Below are 19,049 nucleotides of genomic sequence, written 5' to 3'. Positions count from 1 at the left end.
CTGGGCACAGAGTAAAACAAATAATACATGGTTACAAGTACAGTTACATAAATGAACAGGGTATACATTATATACAAGACATTGCGTGCACAGTTAAAGAAAATATATATTATGAGCGTATGAAACAGTTACAGACCAGGTTAAAATGTGAGACAGCCTTAGATTTGAAAGAACTTAAACTGGTGGTGAATGTGAGAGTCTCTGGTAGGTTGTTCCAGTTTTGGGGTGCACGGAAGGAGAAGGAGGAACGTCCGTATACTTTGTTGAGCCTTGGGACCATGAATAGTCTTTTGGAGTCTGATCTCAGGTGATAAGTGCTGCAAGTGGTAGGGGTGAGGAGCTTGTTCAGGTAGCTGGGTAGCTTGCCCATGAAGAATTTAAAGGCAAGACAGGAAAGGTGAACTTTGCGCCTAGACTCTAGTGTTGACCAATCTAGTTCTTTGAGCATTTCGCAGTGATGTGTGTTGTAGTTGCATTGGAGAACAAAACGACAAATTGAATTGTAGAGGGTGTCAAGTTTGCTAAGGTGGGTTTGAGGAGCCGAGCCATATACTATGTCTCCATAGTCAATAATTGGCATTAGCATCTGCTGTGCGATACGCTTTCTGACCAGGAGACTTAGGGAGGATTTGTTCCTGTAAAGTACCCCTAGTTTGGCATAGGTCTTGGTTGTCAGGATATCAATGTGCATCCCGAATGTTAAGTGGGAGTCAAACCATAAGCCCAGGTATTTAAAACTAGTGACAGGTGTTAGGGTGGTGTAAGCGTTGGTTCTAATTAGGAGCTCAGTCACTGGAATCTTTACAAATTTAGTCTTGGTCCCAAATACCATTGTTACAGTCTTGTCAGTGTTTAAAAACAGTTTGTTTTGGGAAATCCAGTTTTCGAGTCTCAAAAAGTCAGACTGAAGTATGTGTTGAAGGTCAGAGAGGCTATGGCTGTGTGCATATAGGATTGTGTCATCTGCATACATGTGTATTGAGGCTTCCTTACAAGCTGTGGGAAGATCATTAATGAACACTGAGAAGAGTAGGGGCCCCAGAACAGAGCCCTGCGGGACACCACAGGTGATATCCAGATGGTTGGAGTTAGAGCCTGAGATGGACACATGTTGGGATCTTCCTGATAGGTAGGACTGAAACCAGTTTAAAGCATGCTTCCCTATTCCAGAGCTCGATCAACTGTGTCAAAAGCCTTTGCAAAATCTAGGAATACTGCACCAGTGAGTTGCCCCCGTTCCATTCCACACTGGATTTCATTGCAAACTTTTAGCAGGGTAGGTGGAGTGTTTGGGACGAAACCCAGATTGGAATTGGCTAGGGAAATTTGTCTTGTATAGAAATCGCTTAATTGGGAGTGGACACATTTTTCCTTGACTTTGGATAGAATTGGGAGAAGTGAGATTGGCCTGTAGTATGAGACAGTGTTTTTGTCCCCACTTTTGAAGATTGGGACAACTCTGGCAGTTTTCCAGGTCTTAGGGTTATGGCCTACAGACAGGATAGAGTTGACTATGCACGCAATTGGTTTGGCAATGGCTGGGGCACCAAGTCGTAGGAACCTAGATTGTAGTAAGTCGGGTCCACATTGGCTGCTTAGTTTTAGTTTGAGGAGCGCTTGTATAATCTCCTCTTCAGGTACTGGGCCAAATTGAAAATTGTGGGCAGTGTTGGGAGGGGGTGGGACTGTAGGGGTACTCCCAGGATGAGATTCAGATTTGTGGTTTGGGCTGCGTTTCGCTAATAAGTTAGTGGCACACCCCACAAAGTAATCATTGAATGCATTTGCAATGTCAGTGGGGTTTGTCAGAGTAATATCCCCCATAGTGATATTACTTGGTTGTTGATGGTTAGGAGGCTGGAATATATTGTTGATAACCTTCCAGCAGTTAGCTGGGTTTGATGTATTCTGGTGGAGATTGTCAGAGTAATATTGTGCTTTTGCATGCCTTGTTTGCCTTGTGCACATGTTCCGCATGCATCTGTAGTGATTGAGATCCTTGGTAGTACCAGTTACTTTGTAGCTTTTCCACAAGGCATCCCTGAACTGGTAGATGGCATTGCAGCCTTCTATTGGTGACCCAAGGAACAATATTTGTATTGACTTGCAAAGGGTGGCCCAGCAGCCATATTGACGTCTTCTTTGGGAGTTTTGTTATTTAGTTTAGCAGATACCGGGGGTCTGTAGCGGTAGGTTGAACAGCACAGAACTCTCCCCTACCCCCCAATAAAGTGAGAAGCATGGATTGCTGTTTTGAAAAAAAACAGGACATTTATGAGTTGGTCATTCATGCATTCTTCTAGGAAGCCATTTATGTTGTTAATGCTGTTGTGTTTTTGCCTTTTCTTAGGTGAACAGATTTTGCTGTCCGACAATGCATCTTGTCTTGCTGTTCAGGTAATGATTTATTCTTTAAATCAAAGTTCCCCTGCACTACCTTGTTAAGAAATCTGCAGTTGTGACCTACTGAAGCCTGTCTGTAAGTTTTTTCAGCCAACTCCTTCCACCTTCCTATTTTTCATGAGCTCAACTAAGACAATCAAATAAGACTTCATATTACATAGGTTATCTACTGGGGTGATGCTATTCCCTGGACCTGGCCTGATAATGAAAGTCTCTGCATTCAAGACTCGTACATTATTTCTAAAGATAGATAGTGCTGCATTGTTTATTTATTATATCTTGCTATCTAATATCATGAATTTTTAATACCAGAACATTTAACCATATATTGTGTCTGGTCTCTCCCACATTCCTACTATTTGAATGAGGGTGCATAATGGCTTTGCTTGTCTATCTTCCTTGCTATTCTTGTAGAGAACTCTTTTAAAATGAACTGTCTGTGGTCTTTTTGTCAACTTTTACTCAATCAGTCAACTTTTAGGCCTAATGGTCTTCAATCATGAAGGACTCCTGGGGAGCCCATTAGCCTCTTATTCCCCAACGCGCCTTATCTTATTTAGTTTAGTCTCTGTTCATTTTATTCTGAGGTCATCTTTTAACTGAGCCAGCAGTGAGAATACAGCAGGCAATCCATATTAGGGTATTTTTAAAGCAAGGAAGTAGACTATTTGGGTCAAGCAGATTTTTGTAATGCCACATACAAAATTATCAATATTACAATTGTGTTTTGATACAAGTTTGATCCGACAAAAGGTTATAGAGAAATCGGGCCTGACAACATAAATTGTTAACAAAGGGGAAGAGTTACATTACATGTATGATAAAGTTATTTATGTTCTGTGTCTGTTTTCTCTTAACTCATTTTTGCTCTACATGGTTAGTTACCAGACACCATTGACACCTGGTCGCCACTGCCTCCGAGTATGGAGGTGTAGTAATAAAGTTACTTGGGATGGTGTGCACAAGAATCAGGAAGGCCTGGCCTGAACCCAGGACCATCTCGCAGGCACTCACAATTGTATGTGCTCACCTCTAGTAAAAGGGAAACGTGGAATTGTACTTGATGTATGTATAGAGCAGTGATTCCCAACCAGGGTTCCGTGGAACCCTGGGGCTCCTTGAAGCAGTCTCAGGGGTTCCTCCTACGGACCACAGACCCCCGCCCCCCCCATGTATTTTGTAGGGTGGATTGAGAGAGAGTGGGGTAATTGACAGAAGGTAGGGGGGAGGGAGGCGGCAGGGAGAGAGTGAGGAAAAGAGGGAGTAAGAGTGAGACGCAAAGGATAAATACATGCGAGGCGGGAGGGGGGAGAGTTAGTGAGACGGATGGGAGAGAAATACATGGATAGATTATGGGAAATAGAGGTGGCTCGTGAGGTGTGAAATGTTGTGACTGACCCCTGTCGAACCTAATATGTGTCAGCCAGATAGGGGTTCCCTGAGATTTTTCGAAATACTTCATGGGTTCCTCCAAACAAAAAAGTTGGGAATCACTGGTATAGAGACATGAAATGTGATTTATTTGTGAATATATTATTAAATACTTTTTCAACCATTGAATGACCACACATTTGTTTTGGGTGCATGGACCTATTGCCTTATTTTTTTTTGCCATTTAAAGTGTATTTTTGTTTTTGTTTTTTTTTCTTACATTTTTTTTATTTTAAACATAGCCACACAGCAATTACATTTTTTATTTTTTTTATTATTATTTTAAACTTGTCTACTTTTTTTTTTTTAATGTTACCTACTGCAAAGCATCATTTGTTCTGGCTTTTCAGTAAGGCTAGGTCCCCATTGCCTGCAGCAGCGCGCGCTATGGCGTGCACTGCAGGGACAAGAACCACCCCTGAATGGAATACAAACGGGTGAATCATCCGATTAACCCTCCAGGCGCTCAGAATATAGCATAGTCCTGCTGGTGCAAGATAAAGTAAATCTTCTAGAACCAGGCGATACACAACCTTAGTGTAATATGAAGACACATATAATCATTCCCCCCAACCGGCTCACCGCGAGCACTATGAGGTTGGGATATGGGACACTCACGTGTAAGTCTTTGTAGTGGTTAGTGAAGCCTGTGCGGGTCTTCTCAGTATAATATATCTGCTTCTCCTGGCTGAAGTCAGGGTGTCTCTGCTTGTGATCTTTGCTCTTCACCGCCAACCCAATACCCGCAGACGCGGAGGGCGGTCACCTGACCGGCGGCCTGAACGATACTTGCTGATAACGTCACGGCAGACTCAGTGAAGGAAACCGCAAGCCAGCAGGAACTCAGCGTGCAGACGCTTGATGCAGCAATGTAAAGGAACTTCTCAAGGAGAGAAAGATGCGTCGCACAGCACAAAAATAGATGAAGGCTGATGTGGGATAAAAATAAGCTTTATTTGCACAAGGTGCAGGCGAGTCCTCTTTACGCGTTTCGGCCTGGAAGGCCTTTGACAAAGGCCTTCCAGGCCGAAACGCGTAAAGAGGACTCGCCTGCACCTTGTGCAAATAAAGCTTATTTTTATCCCACATCAGCCTTCATCTATTTTTGTGCTGTGCGACGCATCTTTCTCTCCTTGAGAAGTTCCTTTACACCCCTGAATGGAGCCGGGCCCGCTTGCTGCCTTGGCCGCTTTGTTGCACGACCAGATTTTTCTGAAGACAGTAAAACTATCTTCAGAACTGGTGACGAAGCGCTGGCCACGCCCCCGGCAGTTCACCCAATGAGGTCGAATCTGCGGGTGAAGTCATGGGCCGCCCCCTGCCACGCCCCCGTCTTTCCCCCTGCAGCTCTGCACAGACCGGGGATCACAGCTGCATGTACCACCAGCCTGGCAGGTGCTCGTGCAGCGCCGGGGCCGTAGCCTAAGTGTATGTATTTTATGTTGCATTTTCTGGTGTCTCCAAACTCCCTGTACTGCCACCTTATCTGTCACGTCAATGATAAATTAAACTGTGTATATTGAAGCTGCATGTTTTTCTTTAATACAGTTTTCTTTGACAGCTGATAGTAGCCATGGTTATTTGTGGGCATTTTTTTTATTTTTTTTTAGCACATATCAGATTCAAATATCAGAAAACTATTTTCTTTTGTATATGAAGTTCATTAAATAAAGATCTAAAACCATTGATTGTGCATATTTGTGATCTATAAAGATATTTGAACAATGACAGGCATCCTAAAAGATATCAGTTAATAGTGTAGCCGGGTGGAATACAAATCTATACAGGCTTATCTTTAGCAGTAGACTCCAAGGTACAGTATAAAGAAGACAAAACACGGGTTTTAATACATTTTCAAAGTTTTAAGATGGAGGAACCTCTCATACTGTTCTATCCCCGTAAGCGATTCCTGAAAAATTGTATAGCACCGTTCACCTCTTCCTTGAAAACCATTGTAATAGCCTAGATGTTCTCAGTAAATGGGGGGGGGGGGGGGGAGTTGATAAAGCCAAATTGATACTCTGTTCAACCTAACATGTGTTGGATTATTTCATCAAATAAAAGCACTCAGGCATGTAACAAACATCCTATAGTTTGTCTATTCCCTGTATACACCAGGGAATTTGTGCTCCCACGTATTAAGGTAACTACTGCATGATTCTTGCTTTAGCCAGCTTTTAATTGCCCTGCTCACAAAAGCAAATGCTTTATTTAACCCCTTCAGGGCTTGCTCACATTTTTCACCAGTCCATGGGACAATAATTACAAATATTCAGAGTAGGTACCTGCAATTGGTTATGCCTTGGCGGGGCTGCAGCACTTAAAATAATATACAAGTATATAGAGTAATACTTGGCTCCCTATCGGGTGCACCATCCAGCTACACGGAAGAGCCAGGTGCATCATCCAGCTCCAGAGAACATGTATAGATACAAAGTCCACACTCGCTCAGTGACAGTAAAAAATAACAATTCCTCCAGCAATATTCACATTGAATTCACAGCTGCATTCAAACTGAACCCTTCAGTGTACATCTGCGTTGCTCCAAAGGCGCATGCCTGATGGGGCTCCCCTCTGCACAGAACCAGCGTGCTAAGGGTTAACATTTGCTTGTACTATGTGGAACATCAACCCTTTCCACTGGAATGTTAATGAGCCAGGAAAGAAAGGACTTTGAATTCACAGCAGCATTCAATCTGAACCCCGCAATGTACATCTGCATCGCCTCAAAGGTGGACAGCCGAAGGGCAGCTAAAGAGTGTGAGCCGTTTCGTGCCGTTCGCTGATGTTTGGTGATGTTAAAGCTTCTCTATTTCATTCACCAGTCCTTTTATCCCCTGTACCCAATTTTCCAACTCTGTCCATGAAATATCTGTGAATTGACTGTATAATCTCTGTTCATTTAATGTAACCATGTATTATCATAACTGTGCCCAGGACATACTTGAAAACGAGAAGTAACTCAATGTATTGGGCCGTGCGTATAGTGCCCGCGACCGGCAACGGGACGGGAGACGTCGCCGCTAGCAAAAGTTATATTTCGCTTTGCGGCAGCGCCGCGGGCTTCCGGGCTTTTGATTTGTTCAGGGGCGGTCACGTGAGGCGACAGCCCTTGAAAGTCAAATATTCCCGGCTTCCAAAGTCCGCGACGCGACGTCGCTCCGTCGCATTGCTGCCTTTGCGCTTACTATAAGCGCATGCGGCGGCGGCAATGTATTTGTTTTTGGGCAGCGTCGCCCGTCGCGGGCACTTTACGCACGGCCTTGCTTCCGGGTAAAACCTTTTTAGAAATAAAATACAAAAAAAGATCAAAACTGGGTGACGTTTCGGACAATATAGTCCTTTGTCAAGGTCCTAGGAGCTTGACAAAGGTCTATATTGTTGGAAACGTCACCCATTTTTAATCTTCGTGTATTGCTAATGGAATAAATTGTCACTGAGTGAGTGGACTTCAATGGGAATGTGTGCGGAACATGGCTTCAGAGAATGTAGAATTTATCCCCTAAAATTTGGTCCAATACCATGACCCTTTTAAATACTGCTATTTTTGCGATATTCCGGGGCAAAATTGTTACATTTTGAGCACTCACAAAATGTTCTTACATCCTCCAAATTCAAGATAAAATCTGGAAAAGACTCTGAAAGTATTATAATTTGGATGCTGCAAATGAAAATAAACATTTAATAAAAATAAACTGGAATTTATACACTTTGGCGTAGTGAGAAAATAGTCTTGTGGGTGGATTGAACAGTCTTCAGCAAAGACCAATGCAATAAAGGACTTTTGGATAGAAGGGGAATCCTAAAATAGGGGATACAGAGATTAAACTTTCATGTTACACAGGAAATATTGGCAGACTAGATAATACAAGGATAATGCAGAGGAGGTTTGTAAGAAGGCGGTCACTGCTGCCGCCAGGGAAATGATGTTGCTCACGCTTGGAAATAAAAATAGGTTTATTCGTGCATGTATAGCAAACAACAGCTGCAGAGAAAAACTCTGACGCGTTTCGTCACTTGGGCTGGAGCACGCTGTTTCCTCTTCCGGATCCGGTGACCCCTGACGTCATCATTGATCGGAGACGCCGGCGAGTCAAGCTAACGAGCGAGTGAGGGAGTTCTCCCCTGGATCTACGTTCCCCAGCCTCTGCGGTGAGGACTGCCTCTGCGGTGAGGACTGCCACATCGTGGGTGACACCGGGTAAGAGGTTGTGGCGGAGGGCTGCAGTGACTTAGCGGGGGTCCCTGGTTCAGGGATACTGCGGTTCTACTGCTGTCTTTCCTCCCTACCACTATATATCCTCCCCGTTGCTGAGCACCATATACACGGGCAGTGGGATATAGAGACTCTTTAAGCTCTTGAGACATTTAAATGGGACACTGGCACCAAGAGGTTTTTATTGACGTTTAAACATTTTTTGTTACACTCTCTTCATATCTGGATAGTTTGGCTAAGGACAATTCTAGTAGCGCCAGTTTGTCCTATGAGCGATCATAAGTATTTTGTTATAGATAATACAAGGGTTTTCAAATTGTATTTTATGTATGTTTTAAAGAGGCATCTCAAAAAAAAATATATACTGTATATATTTTTTTGTTTTAATATATGCAGAATTTAATTACCTTTATTGAAAACTAATTACCGAAGCTGCTGATCGATTGGTTCTCTCGTGATCGTTTAGCAAAATCCTGTTTCCAAGGGTTCACGAAACGGCTGCCTTTCAGTTTCAATCAATCCTTCAGTCAGTGTAACTCAGCAGCTACTGTGTATTCTTATGTTACTAAGGTAACATTATCTATTGTTAGGGCTGGAGCACACTTGTGGCTTCGCGATGCCACGTGCACGCACCTCCGTCTGCTAGGCGATGTGTGATCATCCCCAGCAGACGGAATGATCTGACACACTACGCCCCCACGTGACGCGCTCAGCCTCCTACCCTGAGCGAGCAGGAAGCCAGGGTCCCTCTCGGCATCTCAAGCAACAGAGATTCCCCCCCCTCCCCAAAATAAGGAGCTGCAATAAAGTTGTGTGTGACAGCCTGTGATTGCCTGAGACATAGGACACTGACAAATAATAACAGTCACAGGATAATCATGTCGTGTATAATGTGCAGCGGGGACCGGGGGTAAAAGCAAATAGTAATCTTTTTTTTCTGCCCCAGCTCCTATTGCGCACAGTCCCCCGTCCCAATTTCAGCAGCCAATCAATGAAAACGTCTGGACATTGATTGGCTGCTGAAACTGACGTCGCGCTGCTGCAGCCTGGAATCACAGGTTTGAAAGGCTACAGCAGCAGCGACGACGCCGTGCTTCGCAACCAATGGTAGTTTCAACAATGAACACTACCAATGGCCGCCAGGGGTCGTGACGAACGCGTGCGCGTACGTCGTGCTGCACGGTGTGTGCTCCAGCCCTTCCAGTTTACAGCTGAAGCTGCTGGGAATATTGGCAACAAATTAACACAAACAGGAAAGTGTTACAAATTACTTGCACTTCTGGTGAGGTGTGGTAAAGCCTGCTAAAGAAATCAAAGGATGCTCAGTATATTAAAACTCATTACGAATGACATTGAGTTTATTTTAAAATTCAAGGTAGTAAGTATTATCTAATATTACAGAACTGATTTATTACCACAAAAAAAACAAATAACACAACTTTGAAGGACTCCCGGTTCCAGTCCTATAAAAAAATTTTTGGGAGATTAATTGGGGTGGATCACTCCTTTTAATTATGTTAAAATAAATATGGGTGGTTTGAGTCGGGGTGGAATATTATAAGCCAATGAACATTTAATTACATATACATAATGTGCTTAATCAACTTTTTATAGAAAATGTGCAGAGCAAGTTTTATGATGTGCGGCAATTGATAAATCACAGATTTTATACACATACTTTGTATGTACTTGTGCTAAAGCAGACAGCTGTCACAGGAACGTCACTGTTTCAAGAGACATCAGTGTTTACCACTTCAGGCCAGGAAAAGGATAAATACTGAAATGACTTATTTCCATTATTGTAAAGTGTTTGCCATGCTTTCTTACACAGCTTGTCAGAATATTTACTGAGGTACACCTTTACAAAACAGACTTAGTGAAGACAATTCTATTCAATAGAAATAGCTTATTTACCCATACATGTCAATATTGACGGACTAATGATCAAATATTGTGTGCACTTATGCTGTATGCCAGGCCCGTCAAACTCAGAATAGCTTGGGGGCCAATTCTTAAGTCCGACTGCAGGACTTGGGCCGCACCAGGAAAAAATCAAAGAAATAGTCACTATAACCTATGCGTTCACTTTTCTTCCCTCTCCTTTCTTCCATACCTATATCACTCTTCCCCTCCTCCTCTCTCTCTAGAAGTCGTCTCCCCTCTCTTGCTCATTCTCCCACTGTGTTATTACTCCCCCACCCCCCCAGCACCACACACACTCTCACTCACCTTACCTTGTTGGGATTCTCTGGGTCCAACTTCCGACGTGCACCAGTGGGGAGGAGAGAAGGCCCGGCAGCCATCAGAGGCCCGAAAGCTGGACACCAGTTCCAGCACCGGCTGGCCAGGCTGATGGGCACTGGACAGTTGTCCCAACCCCCTGTCGAGTGAGTGAGCGGGCATAAGCCGCATGGCGACAAATGCTGTATGCAATCTGTAGTACTCAATTGTTATTTATATTATCTGTTATTTATTTGATTACCACGTGTATTACTACTGTGAAGTGCTATGTACATTATGGCGCCAAATAAATAGATATACAATAATATTATTTTTATACTTTATATCCCTGTTATATCTGCTTGTTTGTTTTTTCATTTTATTCACTTTGTAAAGATACCGAATTTTCTCTCTGGTTATATTTGTGATCATCATTACTAAGTGGCGCTACACTACAATTTACTTTCCGGACCAATTACTTGAATTGTTGCTTATAGTTTAGCACTGCTTGAATATCGTCAATGCTTTCCGTATAACTTTTTTCAGCAGGACTTTTTTGTTGTAAAGTATGTAAGGGCTTCAGTTGTAGGTTCCACGTTCTGGATATATTTTTAATAAAAGCTTTTGAGAGCAATTGGCCCCTTTTTAATTTGCTGCTGAATTAATTTCCCACTGAATTAATTTCCCACGTCACAGAGTACTGATATGTATATTCTTTTAAATGGAGCCCAGAGCCTCCGCTGACATGGAGAAGTGACTTCACTGAATATGTAACGGAAGTAACAGTTTCTTCTTCTTTAAGTCCAGCAGTTCCTCAGACATAGACGAACAGCTTTTGACGTATTCTGTTTGTTTTAATTAAAAAAAAAGGTATTTCCTGCAATTGAAATACTGTACCAACCTAATGTTACTCAATTATAGCACTCGCGCAACTTCTGCAATATAATGCTGTTTTTGTCGATCACTTTTTTGAGGGAGTTTACCATTTTATGAATCTAAAGCGTTTTTCTTAAAATAGAAAGTACTTTCATTTTTTAGGTGTTCTTGTATAAACCTAACGGATCATGCAGCAGAGGGTTCTGCACTAGATGCTGAAAATCCCCAGCTACACAGGTGCAATTTGTGAGTGCCGCCATCTTTCATACAGTTCTGAGATGAGATTACAGCTAAATGAATAGCATCTTCATTTATCTTCAAAACCTCCCCTGTGCTACAAGTGAATTTACTCCTTTATAAATTCTGCAACAATTCTATTACACCATTACTGAAGTGTTCTGCTGTGGTGCAAAATAAATTGTTTCCCAAAGTTAATATGGCTTGCCTATAAATTCAATTCACAGGTATGAAAAAAAATGTATTTTTTGTTGAAAATCGACCTAAATCTTATTAAGCGCCATTTTTGTGGTAAACTATAGATGCAGCAATTATTCTAACTATATGACAAGCTTCATGTCTGCATAGTTTGTATCTGCAACGTTGGAAAATAAATTTCCATTACAGCTTCGGTAAATGTTTAATCATTTGTCAATGCTGTTCTTTTGTTGATCAGGTCAACTTCAAAATACACACTACCCAAATACAACCAAATTGCACATTTTCCTGACCGTACTAGACTACTGTAATAAAATTGCTGAAAAGATCAGCAAGGTCGAGGCGCAGCACCAGATGGGAAGAAAAAATAGGCAGAAAGGCACACCTATTAGCAGTGATTTTTAATTAATAAAAGCCCACGTAGGGGTTAATAATGACAATTAAAACCAGATGGTTTAATTAATTCAGGGGTTCTCGGCTCCAATCCTTAAGCCCCCCCACTCCCAACAGGTCAGGTTTTCAGGTTATCCCTGCACAAGCACAGGTAGCTCAGTCAAAGGCTGAGGACTAGGAAATGGAAGCCTTTAAAAAAAAAAGTATATTAAGTATGACGTTCTTTAAGTTTATCGAGGCATTGCTTGTAAACATTGTAGTCCGACGTTTAGGGTGATATTTACTGCCGTTGTATCCGCCCCATCCTTGTCCTCATTGTTCAGTTTTTAACAAATAACCCACCTTGAGTTTTTCCCAGAAGGGAATATTCAAACCCTGCCATCAAATAGATTGAGTGCATCATTATATGAGGAGATATCAATTGAAAGCAGCAGCGGTTTTAGCACTATGGCTTGCTGTTACCAGAAATAATACCTTGATTGCTTTGCAGTATGAACAATAAAGGAACATATTCAATGTATTTCAGTACAGACCCTAGACCCTATTGGGCACTAAAGTATGATCACCATTACTGTTAAGTCATTCCCTTTAATGCTGTTAATGCTTGATAATGCTATTGCATCGTGAAGAATGCACCCCAATGGGTTTTGTCCTTGAATTGCTCACAACTTCATTTTAGTAGGTAAGGCTCAGGGAGGTAACATGACATAACATAACATGACAGGAATCACAAAAAGCTGGTATTGGGAATCACTAAAGGGAGCATCTTCCACTTCACAGTCCAGAACCTTAAGGATGCGGCCCCGCTGCCTGCGCTGCACGCGCGTCTGCGAGGCAGGCGGCGCATGCAGTTGAGTCCCCTGGTCTGCAGAGAGCTGCAGGGGGAAAGAGGGAGGGAGGGGGGGAGGGACACAGCCGTGACGTCACCCTGCAGGTTCACCCTCATTGGCTGAATCGCCGGGGGGCGTGGCATAGAACTCCATCACGACTCCTGCTCTCAATTTTCTTGAGCAGGAGTTTCTCTCGGTGCAGCGAGCGCCCCCCCCTCGCAGCGGGCCGGCCCCATTGTGGGGCGGCTCTTGTCCCTGGCGGGCGCTGCAGTAGCCAGCTGGGACCTGGCCTTAGCCACAACCTAAACAGGGCACAAAACAAAAATGTGGGGACTAGCAAACTGGATAACATTTAATAGATCTTGGTGATTCCCAGGCATATATTGTATTGGTCATTTAGCATTACACAGAGTTCCCCTCATTGCTGTTTTCAATATGGAAAGAGTGTTGATGTCTGTATAACGGATTGTTCAGTTGATAATTAAAATAACTTGTATGTCCCTAGGAAGGATTGCCATACACCCTGAGGTACCAGTCATAATTTTAGTGGGCTGTGACAAGAAAATTGGACAAAAGTAGCATGTCAGTTTATTGAATAAAGGATAATGTATGCAATGCAGGCGTCCTCCTTGAACAAGCAGTATTTATGCTCAGTAATCAAGTCTGCATATGCATCTTTGTAGCTGGCTGCTAAACATGGTCAATATACTTCCTCAGAATAACTAATAATGCTTTAGATAAAGATCCGGTCCCAGTTAACAAGTCCACTTTTGCAGATTGCCTATAGTTTTAGTTTTTATGTATGTATATCTTTATTTATATAGTGCCATTTATGTACATAGTGCTTCACAGCAGTAATACACGGGACATAATAATATACCACCGTGGGAATTAACACTTCAGACATGACAGTAACAATAGGAAAGGGAGTCCCTGTCCCAAAGAGCTTACAGTCCAAGTGGTAATTAGGGAGAATTTACAGAGACAGTAGGAGGGTGTTCTGGTAAGTGCGTCTGCCAGGGATCGGTGCATGTGAGATGCAGCGGACGTTATTCGAACATTTCACAGAGCCGTTTTCGTGTGCTCTGCTGTATTTCACATGGCATTCGTGCCTGTGTTTACCGCGGTTGATTTGTTTGAATTTCATGGATTATGATTTCTTTGGGTGCAATTCTTTGCGTATCCGTGGCAGAAATGAATGAATTGTAAAGTGTACAGTACTGTGCTACTGTGTCGATTTCAGGTGTTTTAAAAACCAGAACACTAAAAGCCATTTTCTGTACTCGATAACAACGGGTCAACACGCGGTACGGTTGGAAGAAATCACGCGCCATGACCTGGGTATTCCGAGGTATGCAACGCGTGAAGTGTTTGAATAACGGCCGCTGCATCTGTATAGTATCAGCTAGCTATCATAGCTATCCATATGCTTCGTTAAACAGGTGTGTTTTTAAATAGATCTTATTTCATTGTCCGCACACATTTCAATATAGAACAGTAGTTTTCTGTTTTTGTATAAATATATACTGTTCTTGCTCCTTCCCCTAGTGTCTCTGTAAATCTACGAACCTGCCACTTGGATTGTAAACTCTACAAGGCAACGATTCATGTTCCTATTGTTTTGATTTTGTTTAGTGCTCTCTATTCTGTTTGATTTGGAATATGCTGTGTTCATTGTTGGTACTATATAAATAAACTAAAAAAAATACAGTACATCATATGGTATGATATTAAATTATGTAGGAACCGCTTTAAAAATCTGAATTCGTCACGGCAGCATTAAAATTCTGTCCTCTTATATGATTCTGTAATAGCAATATTGAGCTTGAAATGATGGACTTACGTTTTATAACCAATATTTTAACAGCTATTACGCACATTTTAATCATAGGGTAAACATTATATTAGTAAAGAAGATGTTAATGAGAGACAAGCTCCTGCTTTATTTATCCCCACCGCACTGTAGCAAAGGGGAGAATCATCGTGTAAACACACAACTTGACCTAATTAAAAAATCGTATACATTCCTGTGCTACGTTTAGGTAAATAAAGCTAAGATAGTCTTTATATTCTTTCACACTTGAGGTACTTAATGCATACCATTGGTAAACAGATGAGAATCTTCAAAGCAGTTTATCTACTCCTTTATTTCAAGCAAAAGCTAACTGATCATTCAAATCGAGTTGATAAAAGAGCAAACATTACAGGGACTTCACTGAGGCTTCATGTTACAGGTCACATCTTGGAAGTGTTACTGCTTTAAGGAGTCTTATGGTCTAATCAATGAGGCAAAAGGGCCTATATTTACTAAACTATGCTATGCCACTTCCTGGCACTGGAAGGCATCGTAAATCCCATTCAAGCGAATGTGCTAGTTGTCTTGTAGCATAACACCGCATAGCAAATATGGCCCAAGATGCCTTAGGACTTAACACTACTTAGTAAGTATAAGCCCATGTCTCTTGTATTCGTTTTCCTGATTAATGTATTCAATACTATTCCCCTTATGCATGTCTTTGAAGTCCCCTGCTTTACCTAGTTGATAATTTGGTTGGTGGAGGCTTTGGATAATTCTTACCTAATCACCGAGGGAAAGTAAATGAGTAAACTGATGTATCCAGCTCCTTTCAGTCTCTAGTGAGAATTTCAGACTTCCAAAAATTCTGTTTTCTGCCTTTCAGAATTGTTTAACCCGTTGATCCTAAGTAGCACTGTGCCTATAACTTTGTAACAATTGCCCACAATCAAATTAGAAATTTTTAATATACATTTGGATATTATGTAATAGTTTTGTTCTTTTTTCCGTGCAAAAAGTAACAGACTTGGTAAAGACTCGAAGTTGTGTGTGTTACCTTGGCACATGATTAATTCTAGTCTTTATGTAACTCTATCTGTGTCGGATATAGGTATGTAAACAAACTTTATCTTCTCAGTAGGGAAACAACAGGAAGCTTGTGAATGGAAGTTTTTACTTAAGGGGACGGTTTTGATGATGATGTAGTGAGAAATAACTTCCACAAGGTCAGTCCAGACACCAAATGATTCATGGGACCCAGGTCAAGGGCATGGAAGTTAAATGGACAGAAGAGTCACCAAGTTGTGAGACCCCAACCCCACACACCTTGCTATACACCCCAAATTAACATGGACAGTGTATCTCAATGTACGTGATAAAACATGCCCGTGACTTTGATCAAGAAATACTAAAGAAAAATACCACTTGGTATGTTTGCATGTCTTATACGGGTCTACAACCACTGTACGGTGGAGGGTTGTCACTTTGTTTTGTTTTTTAACCTACCACACCTTTTTAATATAAAGATCTAAGAATATCCTTAGTTAGTCCATACCTAATGGTATGTTTTTGAAACTTTAGAGCAGGAATAAAAAAACGAAAGAATAGCTAACCTTGCATATAAGTAGATGGTTATTTAGCTTTAATGATGTGGTTTTAAAGTTCTAAAACAGTTAAATTTTATTTACATGTAATTTATAATTCCATTTTTCCTTACTATGTGAATTATGTTATTTATTATTTTTACTTTGCCTGATGTCATTATAATCCCCTTTTCATCCTAACCACATAATTTATTAAGCAGCTATTGGTGTGCTTTTTGGCGTTAGGCGTTTGAACTTATAATGGCAAAGATATTAGAAATATGTTAAACAGAATCCCCCTGGGCTGTTTTCAGATATTTAATTTTTACTTTTCTGTCAGAAATATTTCAACAGTCATACAGGTATATTAACTCGACTGGAATTTAAAATACCATGTTCTAGTCTGTAAAGTGGCAGTCTATCCTAGATTATATAAGTACATGCATATTTACTGCCTGCATTTATGCTGATGATACTATTCTATATGCACGCAGTCCCATCGCCTCCGACCTTGAAATAACAATCTAATTTTTCAAAAGGTTGAAGACTAGATCACTCAAAACAAACTGTTTTTAAACACTGACGAAACAGTAACTATGGTACTTGGGACTAAGACTACATTTATAAAGCTTCCCACGGCAGAGCTACTGATCAGAACCAGCTTGAACACCAATCTTGTATCAGTTATTAGCTTTAAATACTTGAGTATGTGCCTAGGCTCCCATCTAACATTTGGTTTGCATATTGATAAATCCAAATCCAGTTTAGAAATAGATCCATAATATATTTGAAACTGGGTGTACTTTATAGAAATAAATCCTGCCCAAACCCATTGGTCTGAAAATGCATTGTACAGCAGATACTACAGCCAATTATTGATTATGGGGTTACAGTGTGTGGTTCAGCACGCCAAATTCACCTCTGCAAACTTGACATTCTTTACAACTCTATGTACTGTTTTGTCTTAGTACTGTATCTAACTTCAACACCCACCATTGTGATCTGTTAATTGGACTAGGTTGGCTATCTCTTGAGTCCAGGCGCAACATACATCTTTCTTGTCTTGCCTTCAAATACTTTCTAGACAAGTTGCCCAATTATCTGAGCAGACTTCTCATCCCTACTGTACACAGCACTTATCTCCTTAGATCCACTCCCAGAAACCTGCTTATGCTTCAATAAAGAATCTGGTCACTCTTCCTTCTCTTACGAACACCGCACTTCTGGAACAATTTACCGGAGTCTTTCAAATCCGCCTCTTGTCTGTTATTTCACGACTTCATCTGTTTCCTACTTTAAACATGTTTGTATCTGTGACTTGTAATGTTATCAACATTATTTTTGTGCAAGGGACATAATTGAAAACGTGAGGTAATCCATGTATTTTTTTTTTTCCTGGTAAAATATTTTATAAAGAATTTTTTGGACATGTCCACTGATTGCATATTTCTGGGATAAGATAAGAGATCAGATTAAGCAGGTGGTTAAGATTGATGTCCCAAAGGAACCCCTGGTAGTAATACTTGTTAAGCCTATCCCATGCATCCCCCGTAGAATAAATAAGTTAATTGATCAGTTGTTGACAGCAGCACGCAGGCTATTGCTCTTCAGTGGAAGCAAATGGGGCCTCCCCCACTTCAAGTTTTTAAGGACAAGGTGAGATGGAAAAGCTGACAGCAATTCTAAATAATACTATGTCCAGATTCATAAAAATATGGCTTCCCTGGATAACCACATTCCCTGAAGAATACTCTTCAGAACAACAGTTTTATAGCAGGGTGTAGGACTCTCTTCATTGATACTAGGCATAAATTAAACAGCCTCCTGTATTTGCCGACCCGTGCAGCAGAGGAGCAGTTAAAATGAGTGGCAAGAACTATTCTTGGCGGCAGGTAGCGTGTGAAAGTCAGACCAGAATGTTTTTCATACCTATGACCTAAGGGCTAATAAACGAATATTATTACAAAATAAAATAAACATCAAGTTCCCTTCCCCATCTCCTTTCTGTTTCTCCATCTTTAACTCTTTCACTCATCTTCTATTCGCTTCTTATTCCTTTTTTTTTTTCTCCTCCACACATTCTGTTTCCTTTCCCTGTTGTGTGTTGTTCTTATATTCTCTTTATGTTTTGTCTTATGTCAATAAATAGACATGGTAACACTGGAACCAATATAAAGATCCTTGCACGTTAATGTCTTATTTGCATTGGATTATCATTCATGTCTATCTTGCCTATTGTCCGAATAAAAGAAAGCTCTTAAGTGTGTCTGTGTGTATAATTTTGTAGAGCAAAAGGTGCTGGAACCTTGAGCAAAAACATATTAATGAATATTTAAACTACAATAATAATAAAATATAAAAATTAAAATGTGGAAGAAGATAATGTATCCAGCTCCATTTGTAATAATTTCATAATCGCCTATAGCAGGGGTGCGCAAACTTGCCCCTCTGCTGCTCGACCCCCCCCCCCCCCCCGCCTTACCTGGTCTTCGGTGTCAAATGACGCTGTGTTGCCATGGCGATGCGGTGCCGAAGACCAGGTATGTTGCAGAGGCCTCGCGATCCCCCGGCATTTAATTTAAATGCCTTGGGGGAAGCGCGTGGGGCCTCTGCAACTGCCGCGCCCTCCCAGGAAAATCTTGCGCCTTCCAGTTTGCGCACCCCTGACCTATAGGATGCTGAAACTCTGTTCCTTTAAACACAGGGCTTTCGTTACACACACGTTACATATACAAGCCGATAAATAAATAAATATACATATAAAGTCATTTTCTATCCTTGAATCAAAATCACAATGCGTTTTAAAAAATTACGTATGTTTTTTTCTGTCCCAGATTCTTGCTCCCTCCTGCCATTTTTATTCCGTT

The 19,049-nt window shown here is 41.3% G+C and overlaps 1 protein-coding gene across 4 annotated transcripts in view; it reads left to right on the top strand.

The window, feature by feature from the left end:
* Nucleotides 1-19,049, top strand: part of MTX2 (metaxin 2) — a 77,151-nt gene that overhangs the window by 25,059 nt on the left and 33,043 nt on the right. For all 4 annotated transcript variants that reach the window (XM_075608998.1, XM_075609000.1, XM_075608996.1 and 1 more), the window contains one exon: nt 2,351-2,397. In XM_075608998.1, the coding sequence (XP_075465113.1) occupies nt 2,351-2,397 (47 nt within the window). The remainder of the gene's footprint in view (nt 1-2,350; nt 2,398-19,049) is intronic.

Source organism: Ascaphus truei, chromosome 7, assembly GCF_040206685.1.
Source record: "Ascaphus truei isolate aAscTru1 chromosome 7, aAscTru1.hap1, whole genome shotgun sequence".
Taxonomy (NCBI): Eukaryota; Metazoa; Chordata; class Amphibia; order Anura; family Ascaphidae; genus Ascaphus; species Ascaphus truei.
This window is presented reverse-complemented; position numbering and strand designations above follow the sequence as displayed.